Source organism: Rhamphochromis sp. 'chilingali' (genome assembly GCF_963969265.1).
Source record: "Rhamphochromis sp. 'chilingali' genome assembly, chromosome: 2".
NCBI lineage: Eukaryota > Metazoa > Chordata > Actinopteri > Cichliformes > Cichlidae > Rhamphochromis > Rhamphochromis sp. 'chilingali'.
In genome coordinates this window covers 41,573,249-41,595,967 of record NC_137930.1, presented here as the reverse complement: position 1 = coordinate 41,595,967, position 22,719 = coordinate 41,573,249, and the positions used below count along the sequence as shown (strand labels likewise).

The window sequence follows — 22,719 nt, the reverse complement described above, 5'->3', positions numbered from 1 at the left end:
CCGGTGACTGAAGGACTGCAGACTTATCTTCTGAAATATGGACGGAGCTTTAATCCAGGAGTTTAATCAGATCCTGCATCCTCTCTGATGGCCAGCAGGGGGAAACAGGAAGTTTATTTTGAAAGTGACCAATCAGAGTCAGAGAGCAGCAGGAACGAGGAGAGGGTTTATATACTTCCTCAGGCCAAATTTTTTAAATATTTATTCATACAGTGCTTTATTCTAATGATAATGAGAGTCGGTGTAACGAGGGCCACACAACACACCCAGCAGCAGTTAAGAAGCATTTAGCAGAAAGCCAAAAATATGCCACAGATGAAGGTTTGTGAGATGTTTTTATAGTTGTTATAGCTGCCGGCTGCTCGTCCTGATTAGTTACGAGCTTCCTCATGATCGTCAGTTTGTGTCTCCGGTTTGCAAATTGTTCCAAAACCCTCAATGTGCATGACACACTTCATTTGACACGCATGCAAACAAAGCAGCCTTTGTATTTCATACCACACAGATTTTATTATTTCATGTTCCATATTTCAGATGAAAGGACACAGACAGGAAGTGATTTGCTCTGTTTATTTCACTGAAGTCAGAATAAACAAAACACCAATTTACAGCTTTATGATGAAATCATTAACGTTAACACGTTTATGTTTCATGTCTAACGTACATTAGCACTTTATAAAAACCTCAGTGAGTCTTGCTGACTCACACACAGAGTGCAAAGGTTTAGGTGTGTGCATGAGGCGGTATCACTAAGCTATAAAATAATAATAATAATCACAATATCAGTATGCTAAAGTCAGGAAGATAAAGCAACTCTTTTAGGATTTTAAATTAGGTCAAAATCACCGACTATATGTAAAAGATTGGAACTTCATTCTTGGTAACAACCAACAGGGAGCAACTCTTGTTTCACAGATGTATGTATTGATATGCCCCTCCTCCTCCCTTCACCTTTGACCTCAGTGAATGGTTTATTACCGAGTCGTGTTTAATAAATCGTGAGATTAATGAAGGTCTAGAGTCAAACTAGTGATGACTGTTTCTATCTTTTTATACAGTCTGTGACTGAAACCACAGAGTGTGATTATATTTTTCAGTTTAACAGATGAGCTTTGTCCCCACTTCCTTTTATTGGGGGTCCTTTTATATGGCCGACGCCCAGCCTGTAATGAGAGCAGCAAACACAAGTCGGACACTAGCTAACTATGTGACACACTGATGGATGATGTGGTTTTGGCCTCTGGGATGGACCAGTAAAGGAATGTTAACAAAGCCACGATGTGAAGTCATGACAGTAGATCCGGTCCCCGCTCTGGGAGTCGGGAACCCTACATGCGCACCTGCCGACCTCAGAGCTACATGTTGGATTCGCTGTGGCCGCGTTTGTCATTCTCGAAGTCGCTGTCCTGGGAGATGAGTTTGTAAGGTTTCTTTCTCTCCTTCTCCTCCAGCACTGAGTTTCCCATCTCCACATCTTTGCTGCGGAGCTCGTGTCGGGACAGGAACTCGACAATGCCAGCGCCAATCGAGTCGCCCAGGACATTGGTGGTAGTGCGCAGACGATCCCTATAAGAAACCAGAGGTCAGAGGGCAAAGACACACAAAGGGCGAGCACGTGTGCTTTCAGACTGTCCATTCAAAGGAAGAAATCTTTAAAAGATCCACAGAAACACCTTCATTAATCTCCTGATTTATAAAACAATAATTGTGTTCTGGAAGCCTGCTGAAAGCAGAATAAACAGTTTTTATTCTGTGGAAATGGATGCTGCAGAGGTTGTTCCTGTTCGGAAACACTAAGCTTTCTGGAACTTTGTGGATTTAATCTTTATCACAGGTCTACAGTCTGTGAATGAGCTTTCAGAGCGGAGCACGTGAAAGGATTGGCCTACTTTCAAACGTCCTGCACACCTCTCTGAACTTTCTGCTTCCTGCAGGCTTCCATACGCTCTCATTACACAGACGTATGAGTGTCTGAAGCTGCAAACAGCAAAACACGGAGAACACCAGTTGGTCTGAGAGCCAGCTGGTTTTCTGGTTAGGGTATAAAAACAGCAACCACAGACCAAAAAGCTGAACATAGCAGCTGAACAAATCTTAGAAATATGGTATCTAACCAGATTCTTACTCTGGATGGCATTACCTTGGCCTCCAGTAACACTGTGAGGAACCTTGGAGTCATTTTTGACCAGGACATGTCCTTCAATACACGTATTAAACAAATATGTAGAACTGTTTTCTTCCATTTGTGCAATATCTCTAAAATTAGGAATATCCTGTCTCAGAGTGATGCTGAAAAAGTACTTAATGCATTTATCGCATTTATTACTTCTAGGCTGGACTACTGTAATTCGTTATTCGCTCTTCCCTGAAAAGCCTTCAGCTAATCCAAAATGCTGCAGCAAGAGTCCTGACAGGGACTAGAAAGAGAGAGCAGATTTCTCCTGTATTGGCTTCACTTAATTAGCTCCCTGTAAAATCTGGAATTTAAAATCCTGCTCCTCACATACAAGGTCTTAAATAATCAGGCCCCATCTTATCTTAATGACCTTGTAGTACCATATCACCCTATTAGAGCACTTCGCTCTTGCACTGCAGGCTTTCTTGTTGTTCCTAGAGTATTTAAAAGTAGAATGGGAGGGAGAGCCTTCAGTTTTCAGGCCCCTCTTCTGTGGAACCAGCTTCTAGTTTGGATTCAGGAGACAGACACTATCTCTACTTTTAAGATTAGGCTTAAAACTTTCACCAGGCTGCTGGGGGATTCCCATGATGCACTGAGTGTTTCTTCTTTACGCATCAAATGTTAATAGACCTTTCTGCATTTAATCATACTTGTTTTTACTCTCTGGCTCTCTTCCACAGCATGTCCTTGTCCTGTCTTCCTCCCCTCACCCCAAACGGTGGTGGCAGATTGCCGCCCCTCCCTGAGCCTGGTTCTGCTGGAAGTTAAAACTTTTCCTTCCCAGTGTCACCAAAGTGCTTGCTCATAGGGGGTCATATGATTGTTGGAGTTTTCTCTGTTTTCTTTGTATTATTGTAAAATATTATACTACTACTAATAACGCAATATAAAGTGCCTTGAGGCAACTGTTGTGATTTGGTGCTGTAAAAGTTGAATTAAATTGAATTGAATAGATGGTTGGATGGACAGATGAATGGATGGGCGATAGATATTCGGACTTTGTGGCATAAACCAGGATAACTGAGCAGAGTTGGCATATCAGGCTCTTCACTTCCTTCTGTTCCAGGTGGAAAGTCCTCCTGAAGCATCCTAGTTAGAGCAGAGTTTTTTCTTATTACCCCAGTTAGCTGAGTAATTTCAGGGAAGGGTATTCTAATTGAAACGATTAATTTGGGAAACCTAATTATGTTTCTATGTTAAAACTCACTGCAAAAATATTTAATACAAAAGGGAAGATGTGGAGCGAGACTCATGGGAGCGGGAAAAATGTGTCACTAGGTGGTTGTAGACATGGAGCTGTATTTGACCTTTAAATGAGAGATAATTCATGTACGGGTACTTTACACAACAGCGTTTATACTTGATAAGACTCCTTTCACATTAGCACTGAAAAAGAGTGGTTTCAAAAGCGAAGGTTCTGGAAAGCTACTGATTACAGAGTGGTGAAATAATGTTATTGTTAAGGTAACATCAACACTAACCTCCCTGTGGATCCAATCATCCAGGTACTCAAATCCCACAAAGCTGATCTTGTTCATTAAACAGTTTGTTAAACAGTAGCTTTATTGAATGTATGTGTATGCAATGTTTTCTAATGTCGTCTACTGTAAGGATGTCTAACTCACATTACTTGATGGATCACTTTGATTTTAAATGGATCACACCAGTGAAACTCGCCTTTCTGTCAGTGTAAGGAGGTTTACCTGCGCGTTTAATGCCTGAAATATTTTAGTATAAGAAAAAGAAGTGTAAGTTTAACAGGATGTCTCAGTTTTTCTGCTTTTCTGCATGATAAATAAAAGTGGCCGTAGAAAATTAAAGAAATATGCCACAATGCAGCTTAAATTGTAAGAACTAAATGGGTAAAACAACAGAGAAGGTTCTGCTAGCTGATTGCCCAGAGTGAGCTGTAGTGATCAAATACAACATTTTTCGTAGTTTCTTTCTTTCTGTCTTTAGTACCATCATAAACACCTTGAGGCAACTGCTGTGATTTTGCATGATATGAATACAATTGAATTGAATATAAATTTGAAATTTCTATCGTAGATGGTGAAAAACAAGATGTTTTCTGATAATGTTTATCTCTTACTTAGATACTTTGGTGTAGTATGAATGGCCATATCAGTAGGAAAGGCTGTGAAACTTGTAAAACATATGAAAATACTGTTAAAAGTCCAAAATCTATGCTTTCCTTCACATTTTCCAAAGCCATCCAGTGGCCTTGTGTTTAAAGGCCTTGGTCTTGGCGAAGCATGTGTAATGGTCCGAGTACAGAGCCCCGTGAAACACCAAGACTCTCTGTTCAAACTGGAATCTGTGGGATAAATCGGAGTCTAACCAGCACAGCGGAGGTCCTTTAAGCACTAAAACAGTGAAGCCACCGGCGATGAAGACAAACACAACAAAGTGCTGATGAAGATCAGCACTTGTGAAGGTCTTGTTGCCTACATTTACATGATGAGTGAGCTGGTCTACCAACAGTGATTACCAACAAGAAGGTACTTACAGGAACCAATCAACTGCAATGATGAGAGTGATGTCATCAGTGGGAAGTCCGACGGAGGTCAGCACAATCACCATGGTAACCAGACCTGCCTGAGGGATGCCGGCAGCACCAATGCTGGCTGCAGTTGCTGTGATACTTTTAGAAGGAGAAAGAGACATAAATCCACAGAGTTTGAGTATGAAGACGCCTGTTAGGACTTTAGTTACCTGATGGTGATAATCTGTCCAAAGTTCATCTCCATGTTGTTGACCTGAGCAATGAAGATGGCTGCCAATGCTTCATACAGTGCGGTTCCGTCCATGTTGATGGTGGCGCCCACGGGCAGCACAAAGCGAGTGATCCTCTTATCGATTCTGTTGTTTTCTTCCAGACATTTAAAGGTGACTGGCAGCGTGGCCGAGCTGCATGATAGCAGAGAGGAGGAGGATTTTAAAGCATCCAGAGAAACAGAGAAAAGTGTTTCAGACACACTATTATAGTGCTCAGCACCGAGAGCGGGTTCATTTTTTACGCCTCATTTACAGACATCTCTAGTTGAAACAATAAATGTGGTAAAAATAACGGAACATGTCAACAAGAAGAACAAGATCGTGTTTTAGAAAGAGGTTTTCACAGAACAATAACCAGCTCATATATCTACGACAACAGCTGCAACTACGTACTGCTCCTGGAACTAAACCATTTACTGCAACTACAGCAGCAAAACAACTGCTGACATTACCCAAACCACTGCAACTGAACAGCAACAACACACCCTACAGCATGTAGCATGTCAACTAAACTGAAAACTGCAACCAACCACCTACAACCAGTTAACCAACTATTCAACTAAACCACCTCTGAACAATGACGGCCATACTGAGATAAGTTGCTTTGGATATGCTACTGTCAGCTGCTGTTAGCTTCTGTTAACTGCTTTTAGCTGCTGTTAGTGAAACAGATTTTGCAGTAGATTTAAACTTATTGCACGCTGAGCACATTAGAAGGAAAGTGTCATTTTTAGTACATCTGATCCTAACATTAGCTAGCATGATGTTAGAAGCAGCTGTTTTTGTTTAGCTGACTCATTTTCAGCTGTCTGGAGATGGAAGGATCATATATCTAATAACCACATCCACAAAAACGGGAGATGTCCTTCCACAGCTTCCACAAACCGGTGCCCGCTCCTACGTAACAGATGAATCTTAAGTTTATGAGAACAGATCACTTTGTCAGAAAATCTAATTACGGACTAATCAGTGCATATTTATGAGTATAGTATACTTTTTTTGTAAGTAACCTCAAACATGAACAAACCTTGACAAAGTTAAAGCCTGAAAACTAAATGGTGAGATGGAAGACATTTATTTGGATCTTTGAGGGCCCTCAGATATGAATTAATGTGTGATTGACAGAAATTATTTAAGATGAGTTTCACCCAAACGATCCAGTTTACATGTACCTGAAGTCCATATAAACTGGACCATCTTAGTTGTAGTTTTTTAAGTTTCAGCCACATTTGGCTCACTCATTAGACAACGAAACCAACCAACGCAACTTACATCAACCATTACATCTACAGCTACAACTACAGCTGTTTACAACAATGACTGCAACTAGAATGCACCAGTTAAGGTCAAATATTTCTGTCTTTTGAGTAACTTGGCTCATCTTCTCTGGCAAAAGTATATTTAATGAACAAAAAGAAAATTGGTGTGTTTTGGTGTTTCTGTCAATAGAAAACACCAAAACTTCCATTTGTTGAAGTTTGGTAGAAGTTGCTCACCTGGAGGAGGTCCCCAGAGCCGTTACCAAAGCTTGCAGGAGCCCTGCGATGAAGATGAAGGGGTTCTGGCGAGTAATGACAAAATAAAGAGTGGGCAGAATAAGAACAGCATGGATCATCAAGCCGATGATGACCGTGATGGTATACATGCCCAGCTGGCCACCCATCTGGGTCAGATCGTCCATCTCCACAATCTTTCCTGCAATCAGGAACAAGATGCCAATGGGGGCATACCTGAGAAGAAGTGAAGAGTGGTGCGTTACTGCAGATAACTTTCATGGTGGACAGGGAACTGCTTTTTATTCAAAACATTTCCCAGTGAAATCTCAGATGTTTTACCACATAATGATGGCGACCAGGCGCATGATGGCTTCGTTCAGGCTGTCAAAAAAATCCCGCAGGAGCTGGCCCTGCTCTTTCATGTTGCCAATGATTAGACCAAAGCACATGGAGAAGACCACCAGCCCGAGAGCATTGACCCCGTTCACTTGACCTGGCACCGGGATAACTTCCTCTCTTGTGATCTCCATGGTCTCCTGGGTGCCGTTGGTTGAGTTAAAGAGGGTGTCATTCACAGTCACCGTCACATGAACTGTTCGTTTTCCATATTTGGTTTTGAACTGGAGAATGGGAGAATTAAAGGAATAAGGTTAGACGAGCGGAACAGTTCAGCACGCAACAAATCAGAGAGTTTAGATGTAAATGGCTTAAAAGTGTTTATATTGTTTTAAAAATAGGCGCAGTAATATTACTCTGACGTTGTCTCGTCCACCATCATTTAGTAACCAAAAACGATGCATTTTATTTCTTCTTTGCGAATATTTGATCAATATTTATTGAGAAACCATTTGAACTGATTGCTATTCTCTGTCTAAACAGCATCAACATCAGCCTGTCTACAGCTCAGACTTAGCCATCAAATCATGACCGTTTTTTCCAGGAGACCAGGAGATAACGTTATTCAGGAAGTATTACTAGAAGAGAAAAAAAAATCAGTAAGATTTATAATTTCTATTCAAAGTCCTTCTTCACCATCACAAGTAAACCCTCTGGGGTTTGAGTTTGGTTAATGTGCACCCGTGTTTAGAGAGTTTTAATTTTTAGAGGGAAAAATCTGCCCCTAACTGCTTTTTTATCTCATATCAGGATTAAAAATGGACTCCAGTTTGAGTGTCCCTGTTAAGCATTAATTTCTCATCAGGTTCCTCTTCCGAGTGAGTGTGGTTTGGTTCTGATCTACTGATAATCAAGACCAGCTCTTATACAAAAACCTCTCCACCGTCAACATCTGCACAACTTTTATTTAGAAACTTTTTGCAACCAGAAGTTGTCTCTCTCTGTAAAATCAATGAATCTCGGAGTCTCTCACTGATGGATCATTAAAACATGATTGTACACGCGTGTCTTCAACCCCGCTGCTTCAGCAGCAGCAAAACATGCCAGGTTACAAAAATCGAGGGGTGCACGACCTGCAGAAACAACAGTAAACCAGCAGCTTCATCAGTGGATATGAGGCCACTTTTGTCGTACGGCGCCATTAGCCAGTGTGAGAGTGGTGAAGAAGAGCAAGAAGAGTTCTTTAACTTTTCTCATGAATGTAAATGTCAATTATTTAAATGAAACTTTTTAAACAAAGCTAAGTGTTTTTTGGACTGCTGGTAAAGTCATCTTCAGTGCTTTCACTTAAAAGTGTACGTCACTTTAATGTTCAGGCTGGATCTGACTGCAGTGCATACCAGCTCAGCCTGATGGCATGGTCAGGGAGGCTGTATAAAGTGAGACATTCATGTGAATGGACCTGAAATCACAGCACAGCCATCGTCTCACTTCTGTGTCTGCTGATTTTGTCAGATGAAGCTCTGAGTTTGACATGTTTGGAGCTGTTCTGTTGTCTCCTGGAAACCAGTGAGAGGTAAACTTCTGCACCTCAGCATCTCTATGTGAATGAGAGGGTGAAGAAGAGGTGAGAGGTGAAAAGGAGCGAGCTGTGGGTTCATTTCGGGTTCATGCTGAAAGATTCTTGGAGCTGTAATCGTTCAGTGAGCTGGAGTTGGCAGGAAGGAAAATTTCAGACCCAGTGAGAGCTTCAGGGTGACATCAGGTTAAAAAGACTAGTAGCATGTCAAGTTTCATCAGTGCTTAAAGACTGAGCTTTGTTCAGCTGAAATTTCCAAGCACTCTGTACACACCAACATGTAGTTGGAATAAACGATCTATGATCCAGCTGGAGAGATTAACATGCCAACATTTCTGTTCCAGTGATAACAGCTGCAGGAGCTAGTTTACCAGGTATAAAAGATAAAGCTCACCTGTTGCGTGCAGGCTTGGACCAAGTTTGGTGGGAACATATTTCTGAAATGAGAAAACAGGTCATTCTGAGACAGCGTGGACTAACTTCAGTTAAAACTGTGACTGCATCACTGTTGTAGCTACCTGATCAGGTCCAGGAAGGCATCGGCAGGACTGACTTGCTCGATGGTCTGCTGCTTCCCAAACTCATCTTTAGAGCCTTTTCCCGGGTGGATGATGAGCACGATGATGATACCGATGAACACTGCGATAATGGTTGTGGTCATGTAGTAAATCACGGCTCTCATGCCCATCTTTCCTGAGGCTTTGCTGTCCAAAGCTGCCATTCCTGATGGAAAGAGGGCGGGATATGTTTGATCATTAACACAGTTTTTCCAGATCATAGTAGGAATGTTATGAATTAATCGTCTAACAACATATGAGTTTAATGGATGAACATTTGATGGTTTAAAAAACAAATCCTGTCAGAGAAAAACAGGTATTCAGTGAGAGAGGAGAGGGATGACTTATTTTAGTATTAATGGTTAATGGTAATGACTGACTTAGAATTCAGCTACATATTCCAACCCTGGAGGTCGATGCTTGGTTACAGCAGAAAAAAAAGTTCAATTTTGCCTCTTTTGTTAGTGAATCAGTGGGAACCTCTTCATCACCAGACCGGGCTGAAGGCTGACTCTCAGTGAGTATTAGTTTGTAGGGACGACCTCCCTCTGAACCACCTCCATCAGCTCAGCTGGGACACTGCTGATCTTTTCATGGTGTGAAAATTACTACATTTTGTGTCTGTCAGGTTATTACAGCCCAGCATGTACAGTGATTATGTTGTGAAGTCACACAGTAATGCACACCATCCATCAGTGCTTACCTGTAATGTAAAGAGATTTTCACAATCCTCAAAGATTTCTTGAGGTGAAAATGCTAGGAAAATGATTTTAACATAACCCAAACCCCACCTAACCCAGAGGGAGCTTAGTAAAACCAACAAAGCGTTTAGGCCTAATTTAGAGGTAACAGCCAAAGTCCTGACGGTTTGCTGATGATGTTAAGAGGTTTTAAGGAAACAGCTTAATAACAAATCATACCGAGGTTAAAGGTGAACGTAGCTGATGACACTTTACAGCAGTTGTCGCCATCACAGTTACAAACCACTTTTCTGACTGGTTGGTCACCATTTCTTTTCCAAACTTGGAGGATGACCACTGAGCTGTGCACTGTACCTGTTATTAGACTGGAGATCAGCAAAGGCAGGACCAACATCTGCAGCATCCTCATCAGCAGCTCTCCAGGGAAGGAGAAGTACTTCACTTCTCGATAGGTCATTTTGTAGGGGCGCAGCGCGAATCCGAGAACGATTCCTGCAGTCAGAGCACGTTCCTATTAACAACTACAAAACTGAAGAGATGTCTCTGTTTTGCAGCAGGTGTACATACCTACAATAACTGCTCCAACTGTGAAGAGCACAAAGGAGTTCTTCTTCAGGAAGGCCTGGACGTCCTCTTTAGAGATCTCCTCCACTTTTCTCTTGGCCTTCATGGTGCGAATGTGAATGCTTTCCCTGATGCGCTGCATCCTGCTGAAAATATGAAAAATGGAAGCATGATGTCACTAGGTTCGTGAACCTAGATGGTTTCAGAACTCACCAGCACTGAAGCACTGGCTCATTACTGAGGCTTCCGTCAAGGATCCACCTTCTTATATTTTCACCAGGCCTGGATCAACTCCTCAGCCCATACGCTGCTGTGGGTGCCAGTGGTTGTCGAATTTCCTTCACAACTCGTTTCCATGCATTGCGATTGTTGGCGATTGTCCTGGTCTCGTCGAGATTTATTCTGCGATCTCCGATGTCATCTTTGAGCTGTTTTAGCCATGTTTTCTTCTGTGCCGTTCGTTGGATTCTCCACTGTGTTGGTCGTTTTACGCCAGAGGAGTTGGGTACTTGGGTTTGTTTAATATCCAGCCCATTGTATAGAATTATTTCCCTACTTCGAAACAACTAAATATCTTTTAACATAAAAAAATGCAAGGTCCCAATTAATGTGTGAGATTTCATCTGAGAGGTAACATGATCTAATTTCTAAAACTGTGCCTGTGCCACAGCATGTGGCTGAAACACAAACTGCCCCAACCTGAGACGGGACACCTATGACCTGATAGGTGCTGAGAGGGGAACCCTGTCACATCAAAAGCCTCAATTATACGTCTGTGATCTTGCTTGGGTACGAGTGACGTAAATGTTGTCATCTGATCGTGAGTGTGAGGGTCTGTGTGTACTTCCCACTTTGGGACCACAAACTCATCTTTGGAGAATTTACAGTACAATTCATCCCAGGCAATGGACATCAAACATCAGATAAGCGGCACTGAGACTCCAGCTGCCATGTCCGCAGAGTAATCAAGGCAATATTCATCACTGATGATAATCTGAATCCCTAACTGTTCTCCCAAGGCTTCAAAATCAGATGACAGAAAACATAATAACTCTATCAGACATAAAAGACATATTTTTCCTAGACCCAAGTACTTTTTTGCTCCAAAGTTAGGGTGACTTAGCCCTCTGAAGTATTTCTATTACCATTCTGTATTTCATTATCTCTTTCCTCTCTGAGGTCTAAGTTATCGTCAGTAATGACCATCCCCAACCCTAACCCCGGGAGATAATAATGCATCTCGTTTTTAATTACATTTTTGGCAATTAGAGAGCAAACAAATTAATTATTCCAGCTGAAATTGAAAAAGTTTACCATCGCATGAGGAAAGGTTAAGGTAGGGTTACCATCTATGATGGCTTAGATTCAGGCGTTTTAATCCAAATCAGAGATAGATGCTGCTCTTCACCTACCTGTTGGGTGTGGCGTTGGCCCTTCAGACGCTGAGGTTGACCCGGCAGGGAGAGAAAGCAGCAGAGGGACAGAGAGTCTGAGCGATGAAGCTCCTCGGTGTGGGAACCAGAACTCGACTGCAACCAGAAAAGACAGGAGGGGGCATCCAGAGGAGGGGGGCGGGTGAGATAATGATCCTCCCATAATAACACTGTTAGCCCTGTGACACACTTTCAGGTAAAGCCCAGGTGGATGAAAAAGTTTCTGAGAAACATCACAGGATTGTTTCACTGACACATTATCTGCCTTTGAAAGTTCCAGCTCTTCCTCACCTCCAAACGCTCTTCCTCACCTCTTCTGCACTCCTCTCCTTCTTCAGCTTGAAGTGTGACTTTGATGCTCGGTTAGCATCCACATATTTATGTGAAAGGATGCCAATCAAACAATAAGCCGCACCTCCCTCAGGACGTGGTATAGTTTGAGGTTACTCCTTGGAGTAAACGACGCACCACAATTAGCTGAACAAACTGAAGCTGAGATGAAGAGCGACCTGACTGTATGGAAACATGTTCCTGCGGGGGGATGAGTATAATTAGTGAAGAATACCCCTGAAATCAGGTCGCCTAGCCTCCTACAAACACTGTTCCCCGGTCACTGTGGCAGCAGTGAATGAAGCAGGAACATCGGCCTGTGACAGCTTTACTACACTCGCTACTATTTTTAATACTGCCCTTCGATACCTAAAAACAGGCTGAGCTCAAAGCAGGATCTGACCGACAGAAACAACAGCATCAGCTGATCATCTCAGAGAACCGGCTCTGATCTCTGACACGATGAGGTTGTTAGTGAAGCTGGAGGCGAAGCTTCGGACTGCAGGCTGGGTTTACTTTATGCTGCTCTTGTTTCTCAGACCGAAACTTCTTCATTAAAGCCAGAAACGGTAACATCTTGTGAAAATTGGTTTCATTTTTAGATCGCTGTCAGAAACTCTTCATCCAGTTGTAATGAAACTGGAGTCGTATGGATCCCACAATGTGTGACCTTTGACCTCTACTCTGGCCATGGAACTCACACTAAATATCTTTTTTGAGGTTTGACACACACACACACACACACACACACACACACACACACACACACACACACACACACACACACACACCATACTGACAGTTAACCCCGCCTCCCTTCATTGCTGTGATTGGCTGCCCAGTATGCCACCCTGCCCTTAGACTTGGTGTTTCTCAGCTTACGTCACTTCTTCTCGTGCTTTTTAAATGTGTGCAGTAACAAAACGTTGTGCTGTGTTTCTTGTTAGATAAATGTTTTCAGCAGGAAGTGAGTTAAACACCTGAGGATGATGATGTTAGAGTGGGGGGTTGGACACGTTTACCCTTTGATGGTGCTCGGACCTGTGCAGAGGACAGATGAGGCTGCAGGATGTTTCCTTGATACCGAGCTTCATGCTTCATATCATATACTGTGATGAAGATGAGGAGTTCTGTATTCAGCAGGAGCTTCGTCCCTGAACATGATCCTGACCCCGGGTTCACCTGCATCGCTCACACTGCATCAGACAGGAAGCGCTTACACACAGAGCAGCTGCTGCTGTGAGTGAGGCTCAGGTAGAGCGGCTTCATAAGAACCTTTTACTCCTCCTCCTCTTCATCCCTGCCCTGAATGAGAACATCAGACTGTGTACAACACAAGAACAAAGCTTCAGACAGCAGACAGTTCACTCTGACCTCTGACCTTGCTCTCTGTTTCCTGGGAACAGAGTGAGAAAAGAGTGAGCAAAGCCTGAAAATTCACACACCCGAGTTTTTGTTGAACCTCCTGACAAATGAAATATAAACCTTGCACCTGTTTCACATCTATGGGCATTTTTGTACCTTTTTAAAAACTTTCCAGAAAAACTTATTTCAGTTTTTCTGAAAAAGAAATCACACTGCTGATGCGGAAGTCTCCATAACTCCCCCAAACTCTCCAAAGCTCCCATATAAAATATAAATCTCCTGGTGTTCAGGGCCACGCTCAGGTGAGGGGCTGCTCTCAAGTGCTGCCGTTTTTATGGCAGCAGGTTTTCCGTGGGGGGAGTTGATGAAGCATGATGGGTGCAGATGGTTATCAGCACCTTTGACCTCCGTGCTGATGAAGTCAGCAGAGCCGTGCAGGTTCACTGGTTCCTCTGGTCAAGCGTGCCTCCATCTAAACGTGGGAGCTGATAAGACACGTCGATTTTTCCACACCACCCACAAAACGCTGATGAGACAAAGAGCGAGTTTAACTAGATCCAAAAAAGAGAAGCCGAGCACTTCAGACGAACAAGACGAGGAGCAGAGACCTCTGATCACCTGTCCGTGGTTTCTGCTTTTATGGATAATCAAATAATGAAATGAAGGTCTTTGTTTTCACTGGTTCTCACTTTAAAGACATGTTTCATGATTGCTGTGTATAGGTTTTTTTTCCCTTGTGCTTTTCTCGTCTTTAACAAAAGTTTAATTATTGATTACTGAGTGAAACACATCTGACTCTCATTATGATGCATCAATTATCAACCAAGTTAAAATGGTTTCATGAGTTTTTAGATGAGATTCTGACATTTCTGTGGATGGCACACATACCTATATTTAAATAACAGATCTGGCAATACATCACGTTAAACCAGATGTTCTCCCTCTCGCCCTGGTACCGGGGGCACTGGGATTCAAACAATTAAAATGCATTGATACGCTTTTAAGCAGAAAACAGTAAACTTATTTTAAGACAATCATGCAGAAGCTCTCAATGTGGTGGGCCACATTTGGCCTGCAGCCTTCAGTTTGAGACGTGCTGTCAGGTAAGGACCTATAATAACACAGAGAAACCAAGAGCAAGAGCTTGGCGACAGCGGGAAGGAAAAACTCCTTTCAAGCAAGAAGAAACCTCCAGCAGAACCAGGTTCACGAGGGACGGCGACTGGCTGCTGGTGAAAACAATAACATGATTGATTTTATACACAAAACCTGATTAAATATAATTTCCTCATCAACAGCACATTGCTTATTGAAATCTGATTAGATTATCAACAGATCACCATAAAGATACACAAACTTGGGCCCACTTGCTACATTTGCCAAACCTGTCAGGAACCTTGGTGTAACTCTTGACTCAGCTCTGACTAAATCTCTGGTCTGCTCCTGTTTTTATCACCTGAGAAACATTGCTAAGCTGAGTCCATTGTATCAGGCTCAGAATTAGAAATTGTCATTCATGCATTTGTTTCATCTCGTCTGGATTATTGTAATTCTTTGTTTACTTGTTTATGTAAAGCCTCTTTGGAGCATCTGTAAGTTGTTCAGAACGCTGCTGCAAAGCTTCTGACCAAGTCCTCCAAGTACTTCCATGTCACACCCCTACTGATCCAGCTGCACTGGCTCCCTATTAAATTCAGAATCCACTTTAAGGTTTTGACCTTGACTTTCAGGGCTCTGCATGGACAAAAACCAACATATATCAGTGAACTTTTACATCCATACATTCCCAGCAGGTCCCTGAGGTCATGTGATCAGGGCTTGCTGGTTGTCCAACACATGAGGCTGAAAACAAAAGGCGACAAAGCTTTTGGAACTGTGGCCCCCAGACTGTGAAACTCTCTCCCTTTGAGCCTGAGATCTGTGGACTCAGTGGTCGCTTTTAAAAAACAGCTAAAAACTCATCTTTTTAAACTTGCTTTTGGTTGATTTTTATTTTTATGTTTTAGCTTCTGTGAAGCACTTTGTGGTTTTTATCTTGAAAGGTGCTATATAAATTAAATTTTACTTTTTTATTTACTTTACAGCAATCACACACACACAAAGCACGGATCCCATGTACAGGACATGCCGATCCGATACAGAAACTGGACATCTCACAGATTCCCAAAGTCCAGATTCCATCGCTCTTCAATCAAAATTCACTGAACCAGCAGCAAAAGTAGATCAAAACTACACTACAGGTCAACACCCCCCCACCCCCACCCCTCAAGAAAGCCTAATTTTTACCATTCAGTACTAAAGCAATTTCAAGTTTCACAAATTATGCCAAAATGCAAAACGCTCAGCTGTGTCTAATAAAACCTCTGTCATCATTAATAATAAGTTACCAGTAAAAATCTGTTTAAATAACATAAAGGTTAATAAGTGTCAGGTGAATGATGTCTTTTTTTAAAATAAAGTGCTCATAAATGTTTTCATGTTGTTTTAAACTGAAGGAGAAAACAGAAAGTAGGCTAAGCTTCAGCATCAGGACGACCAGGACGGGACCACCAGACTCCATTCAAAAATCTGCGAAATGTACCTGGACAGACCTGTGAGCAAGTACTAAGTACTTTTACTTTACTCCAGTTCTCGATCCTAGTTTGTGTGTGTCGGTGTGTAAGTGCGTGCTTGTTTGTTTTCTCTCACAGGAAATCTGGAAACGTGACTGGAATTAAACACATCCACTTCCCACGGTAAAGATAACACATCACAGTCACGTCACAGCAGCAGCATAGCGAAACCTTCCGCTTTAATTCCACCGTTAGTGTTAGAGTGAGCGAGGCTGACCTCGTGAATGTGACCTTATCCCGAGTTGATAGGAGACATTAGGCTCGTTTATCCTGATGCTTTTATTCTGATGCGTCACACGTGAGAACGTGTTGACATGTAAACACAGGTGAACCTCCGGATGTTGATCTTCGGTGTTTAGATTCAGGGTTCAGGACTACCACAGGCACAGGCTGTCGCTGACCTGCCGGGAGTCCGTCTGAGTCTCCAATATTGAAATAATATTTATTTAATATTTTTGCAGCATTGAATTAAAAGTATGAATGCAGCAGTGCTGGTGGAGGGTTCGGCTCATTTAACCTTCCACAATGTGAACAGCTGTTCGCTCCGATCAGTTGACCCCATGTTATCATGTTAAAGCTCTGCTGTACCTGACACCATATTCATGTTCAGGTGTGCTGAGGTGACACTTGAGCTCAGGAGAGTTTCTGTCACATTAAATCAAACCTGAAGTCCAAACTTTATGCGCTGAGTTCACTGCTGCTCGGAAATTCCTCCTCTGCGTGTGGAAATAACCAATTAACTCCGCAAGTTCATTACTCCTCAATAAACCATTAACAGCCCCCCCCAACCGAAACCTTCCGCTCTGATTGGTCCGAGCCCCGCTGACTGTGTATAAATGCAGGAGACTCAGCTGGAGACAGCAGACACACAGCACCTCCTCCTCCTGCTGCTTCATCTTTATCCTCAGTGTGAGGCACCATGCTCCGCGGCTCCGCTCTGCTCCTCCTCCTCCTCCTCTGCTCCTCCTCCGCCTTCGAGCCTCTGCCGGAGGAGGCGGCTCCCCGCCGGGCCCGTTTCTCCGCCAACAGCCCGAGTGAGTACTTGTGTTACTGCACTCACAGTAGTCTGCTACAAGTACAAGTACTGCAGTGAACGCATTAATGTTTGGAGTCTGTACCTGATTATTACCGGATCAATAAGCTGATATTTGATCGGTTATTGGCTTTAAATCTTCTAAACACAGCAGCAGGTGTTCTTCATCCTCTCACTTCTGTCTGTCGTTGAAGTATTATTAGCATAAAAACTGTCTTTTAAAAGAAAGCTGAAGTTTGATCAGCGACCATTAATGGACTCATGTATTGTTTTTTGAAGGGGTGGGGGTGGGGGGGGGGGGGGGGGGGGGGGGGGTGATCATCTCAGTTCCAGTATGGAGTACTGATAACTTTAGAAAACTTCCTGCCCTCCCTATTTGTAAAAACATAATTTATGCGTCACTTTTTTCTATTCAAATCATATTTTCCTTCCATTTGTTTGCATCATATTCAAGTCACATCTGTCCCATATGCGACTGCTTGATGGGTCAATCATCTGGAAAGCTCTGTGAGTCCAGTGTGAAGCATGTTTGTGTGTTTGCAGCTGATGTGGCCAGATGTTTGAGCGGCGCCGTGACCGTCGGCTGTGGGTTCTTCTCCTGTCTGGAAAACTCCACCTGCGACACCGACGGGATGCACGAGCTCTGCGAGCTGTTCCTGCACACCGCCGCAAGCTTCAACACCGAGGTTAGTGACTTACTGTCCACCTGTCCTCCACCTGTCCTCCACCTGTCGTCTGACCTCAATGTTCTCTCCACAGGGTAAGACGTTCGTCAAGAAGAGTCTGCACTGCATGTCTCAGGGAATTTCGGGCAAAGTCTTCCAGTCCATCCGCCGCTGCAACATCTTCCAGAGGATGATCGCTGAGGTTTGCCAGCTCACAAACTTCTATGCTGCCTTATAAAAATCACTTCAGTTCTTTTTTATTTAGCTTTTGCTCATGAAGTTAAAGCTCCGTATTATATAGATATTAAAAATCCCAAGGAATGTCTCACAGCAGCAGCTGGTGAAGGTGGGGAAGACAAACTCTCCTTTAACTGGAGACAACTCCAGCAGAACCAGGCTAACCTGTTCAGTGTCTCCATCAGTTTATATATGAAAACACCTGTATCACTGTTAGCTTTAACCCCATCCTTTTAGTGTTGTAGCATCCTGTTACCTCTGCAGGTTAGAGGAGAGGAGAAAGTGCTTCTATGATCCTAAGTCAGTGTTTGTCCATCTCATCGAAGGTTCAAGAAGAGTGCTACACCAGCCTGGACATCTGCACTGTGGCTAGGACTAACCCTGACGCCATTGGAGAGGTGGTGCAGGTGCCTACTCATTTTCCCAACAGGTGAGCACCCAGTACACATACAAAATGGTGAGGCAATGCTCGCACCTGCTTTAGAGTGGAGATGCTAAAGCAATAGCACGATAACATACATGGTACCTAATTTAGCTTCTTAGCATGTTTTATAAATCTATAATTATAAAATTGGCCTTAAAGTAAAGTTGCAGCTACACCTAAAAAGTACATGCTACTGCCCCTCAGCTAGTTTCTGGAGGATGGCCAGTTATAAAAGGGGGACATTTAGGGAGGAGTTCTTAGAGAACTTTGGGCTCATACAGTAAATTTCAGTGTGTGGTTTGACAGACATGGTATTCAAGAGTCCCATCTGTCCTCTCACGTGCTGTTGCATGGTACATATTTGCTGCTGACCACTGTTTTTTCATACTGTACATTTTTACTATATAGTTTACTGTGGACACTGTTAAGTGGAGCCTGGAGTAAAACCTTCATGTGATGTTTGTATAGTGGTGGCAATTAAAAATATTGTTGTAAGAACGTAAAAATATCTTAAGAACAAGTTTAAGAGGAATCATTATATTAGCTCCTGTCTCTTTAAGAACTCTTAAAAAAGCCCTTTTTCTTCTGATTGGACACCTTCCGGAAGCCTGCTGAGGGGCGACTCCTGGTGCTTGTGAACTGTATTACTCACTAACAAAGAATTCGTTTTACATTAAAGTTATTTCTCAGTTATAATTTGAGTTTCATCTGGAAATTCCAGAACTTTCTTTTTCTTCTTACAGTTTGTGATATTTGTTCAATTGTGTTATTGAATTAGATTTTTTAAAAAAAAATTAAGAATCTAATGTTCAGACGTATTCTGTGTTGTGTTTTAGTATTATTTAGGTAATGATTTCAGGCTTTCATCTTTGATAGTTTTTGATATATTCATGTTCAAACATGGCCTCAGTCTCAATGTGCAGAAAAAACAGGCCTGAAATGGGTCGACGGACAATTTTTAAGAAATCTTCAGCCGTTAAAAACTTTTTTTGATGTATGAAACTAAACTTTTACACCACTTATTATAAATGTTTAAATTTTGTACTGTAAAATTTTGATGCAAATCTGAAACTGTCAAGCAGAAGGCCAAGGTCTGAGATGAACATGTGTCTGTTTGGCCTGCAGGTACTACAGCACCCTGCTCCAGACGCTGCAGGCCTGCGACGAGCAGACGGTGGTGGCGGTGAGGGCCGGGATCGTGTCCCGGTTGGGCCCCGACATGGAAATCTTCCTCCAGCTCATCCAGAACAAACCCTGCACCGCAGAATCCGGCTCAGCCGCCTACAATAACCCCTCAAGCTGGAGGAACATGCCCGTGTTCAACATCCAGCCGGGCTTCAGAGGCCGAGACCCCACTCACCTGTTCGCCAGGAGGTCCGTAGACAGCCAGGAGGAAGAAGACGGAGTTAAAGCCCACGAGTAGTTGACGCAGCTTGATATAAACACACAGCCAGCCCTGACTACACAAACATCAGTCCAGCCACCGACTGACTATAAAAGCAACTTATTATTATAATGCATATTTATTTTTATTAAGTTAATTTATGCAGGAGGACAAGAGGCCGCGGAGGTGAGGAGATGCTCTCACGCTGGCCGTGGAGCTCATTTACTCCGTGTTGCTCATCTGTGCTGTCTCTGGTTCTGTGTTAGAAATAAACAATGTGATGTGATGGCTTTCGGCTCCTGTCATGTTCTTGTATGAATCCGACTTCCTCTGGGTGGGCGGGGCTTCAGTAGAGTGACAGTGCTGAGCGTGGAGAAACATGAATCGTTCTGGGTCAGTTTGAAACCTTTTATTGACACTGGAATGAGTTCAGGAAGGGCAACAAAAAATAGAACCTCAACTTAAAACAGAGGCCATTGAATAAACTAGAACAAAGCAGAGCTGCAAACCTGAAGCTCAGCTGCCCGACAGTTCAGGAGGAATCGTTATTGAGCTAAGATGATGCCGTTCAAAATCACAAAGCAACAAAGCGTGACACGCAACAGCCGGCCATTTTTATTTATACAGAATGTTTAAAACAACAGAAGCATGTCATGCAGTGCCATTAAAAAGTGTTTATGTTTATTCAGTATTCACATTTAAAGCTATATAGATTCATTCAAGTTGAAATGATTGGTGATACCGGTCCTGTATTTACTGTTTATACGATCATTCTCATGTAAGACCCTGCAATTCACCTTCAAACAGCTTAGAAAGGCCCTGGAGGGATCTGATTGGCTGCAGGGCAGCCAATAGGAAAGTGGAGCAAGCCCAGAGAGCAGGAGGAAAGCAGCACAGCTCACATTCAGATAAAATACAGTAAAATATGTAACATAAGGTCAAATGCGGTGGTATTTTTACTTTTATTTAGTGCTCCTTCACACTCCCAAAGACATCTCTGGTATTAGGAGGGAGCGGACGCGGGATCAGGGTTTTCTGATCAAATGACAACGGCTCAGAGAAAACTGTGAAGCTGCTCCCAAATAGGAAATGACTCACAGAAATGTAGAGACCAGCAATCACAGACAGTCAGTGACGTTCAGCACATACGAGATTAAAAAAAACAACAACTCTGCCAAAGCAAAGTGGGCGGGTCCCAAGAACTCAACTTCAAGGCGAACAATTCAAGCAACTACCAATGAGGGCACAGGATACTGGTAACTGACACATGCTAGTGTCTAAAAAACACACTAGAGGAAGCTTCGATGTGTACTTCCTGCTCCTGCTCAGCGTGTTCCCTCTGTGTTTACCTTCCACTCCTGGAATTTCCAGTATTCTCCGCTTCCTTTGGATTTTGGACTTTGTTTTGTCTGTTTCTGGATTTGTTCATGTGGATTTGACCTTTGTTGTGCTATATCTGCATTCGTGGCCCTTTGATGATACTAATCCTGCTCAAAAATGTAAAAGAATACCAGCGAAACATTTTAAAGTTACATTCTTAGGTACTATTGAAGTACTGTGAATACTGTGAGTAATGCTGCTTTAATATGATGTATTTTTAGTGTCATAGTTGCCCCCACCTGCTGTTATTGAGGGAGCAGCTGTAACAGTCATAGGTTTTGCATTAAAATGAATTTACAGTTTTGTCCCTATTAGTGAAAACGCATAAAGTGCACTGTTATATAATGAGTGTATTTAATAGAGACCGCCTGGCAGATTGTGGTCACTGAGTAAACAGGGACTCCAGAGTAAATATGACCTTGTGTAGGCGTTTCATCTCCGTGTTTCTCTTACAGTAAATGGACGACCCTCGTCCCGCCCTCAGGGGGCATCTGTAATCACACCACCAGGGTTTTAACCATAACTAGAGCCGCTGGTTCAGGCGTAGACGTGCTACGGGACACTTCTGTTGAGGTTGGAGCCTAAATCCCAGGACAAACTAACGTGTCAGTCCTCTCTGTTTCCACTGACGGTGAGTCATCTGCTGCATGAATGACTACAGGTACCACTGCTGTGACCTTTGACCCCACCAGTGCTCAGTCAGGCTGTTTGCTTTTGCTCTGCTCCATCATTTAACTAAAAATAAAATATTAAAGTTAGATGAAAGTGAAAACAAAGTGAAAGCTATAATAAATTTAAAAACAAATAAAGAAATACACAGTGAGTCCAGCTTCTCTAAATCATGCCATAAATGCCATTTCTGTGTTGTGCTGATAATGTTATATATTCTTATATTCAATAAGGAATTAAACATATGTCACACAGAGATGTGGCTTTCCGCTTTCATTAAACCAGGGTTATTATGTTCTAATATTTATTATTATTATTATTTTATTTAGCTTCAAGTTTCCTTTTTATTTCAGCTCTGATGGAGTTTGTTTGATTGTCTGGTTATAATCACAGACGGTAAGTCTGTCAGATTTAAGACATGTAGAACAACATAACAGTAACCCAAAGACTCCAGTGGAGATCCCAGCCACACAAACATCTGCACGAAGCCTCTCGGTAAGTTTACTGTACAATAAAAATAAAATAAATACAGTAAAAGCAAAGAGATCAGTTCATATCAGTGAGAGGTTAAACAAAAGGAGATGATTCAAAGGCCTCTGACCTTCAACAGCCAGCACACTCTGATCCTGTTAACAAACACAGATAGACTGAACAGCTGTTTGCACAGAGGGTGAGTGGAGCGCCCTCTGTTTTCAATGATGCTGCAGATGTGTTACAGTCACCTAAAGTCATCCTGTCTTCCTTCTCTCACCCCAACCGGTCGCAGCAGATGGCCGCCCCTCCCTGAGCCTGGTTCTGCCGGAGGTTTCTTCCTGTTAAAAGGGAGTTTTTCCTTCCCACTGTTGCCAAAGTGCTTGCTCATAGGTGGTCATATGATTGTTGGGTTTTTCTCTGTATCTATTATTATAGGATATACAGTACAATATAAACTGCCTTGAGGCAACTGCTGTTGTGATTTGGCGCTATATAAATAAAATTGAATTGAATTGAATTGAAG

General features: G+C 42.6%; 2 protein-coding genes across 4 annotated transcripts; one reads left to right on the top strand and one right to left on the bottom strand.

The window, feature by feature from the left end:
- Positions 1–804: 804 nt before the first annotated feature.
- On the bottom strand, positions 805–13,608 carry LOC308391594 (excitatory amino acid transporter 1-like). Of its 3 annotated transcripts, none has more exons than XM_080874248.1 (11): positions 13,475–13,608; positions 11,603–11,719; positions 10,194–10,336; positions 9,981–10,118; positions 8,887–9,091; positions 8,763–8,805; positions 6,793–7,073; positions 6,454–6,687; positions 4,895–5,089; positions 4,689–4,823; positions 805–1,566 (listed from the first exon to the last, which is right to left on the bottom strand). In XM_080874248.1, the coding sequence occupies exons 3-11, from the start codon at positions 10,330–10,332 to the stop codon at positions 1,356–1,358; spliced, it is 1,581 nt and encodes a 526-aa protein (XP_080730374.1). In that variant the 5' UTR covers positions 10,333–10,336; positions 11,603–11,719; positions 13,475–13,608; the 3' UTR covers positions 805–1,355. The 3 variants fall into 3 exon arrangements, with proteins under 3 accessions (XP_080730374.1, XP_080730375.1, XP_080730373.1); XM_080874249.1 differs by lacking the exon at positions 13,475–13,608 and adding an exon at positions 12,976–13,046; XM_080874247.1 differs by lacking the exon at positions 13,475–13,608 and having other exon boundaries at positions 11,603–11,830.
- Positions 13,609–16,805: 3,197 nt separating this feature from the next.
- On the top strand, positions 16,806–19,963 carry LOC308391879 (stanniocalcin-like). Its single transcript, XM_080874637.1, has 5 exons — positions 16,806–16,964; positions 17,507–17,649; positions 17,723–17,830; positions 18,192–18,295; positions 19,415–19,963. The coding sequence occupies exons 1-5, from the start codon at positions 16,850–16,852 to the stop codon at positions 19,710–19,712; spliced, it is 768 nt and encodes a 255-aa protein (XP_080730763.1). The 5' UTR covers positions 16,806–16,849; the 3' UTR covers positions 19,713–19,963.
- The last annotated feature ends 2,756 nt before the right edge of the window (positions 19,964–22,719 follow it).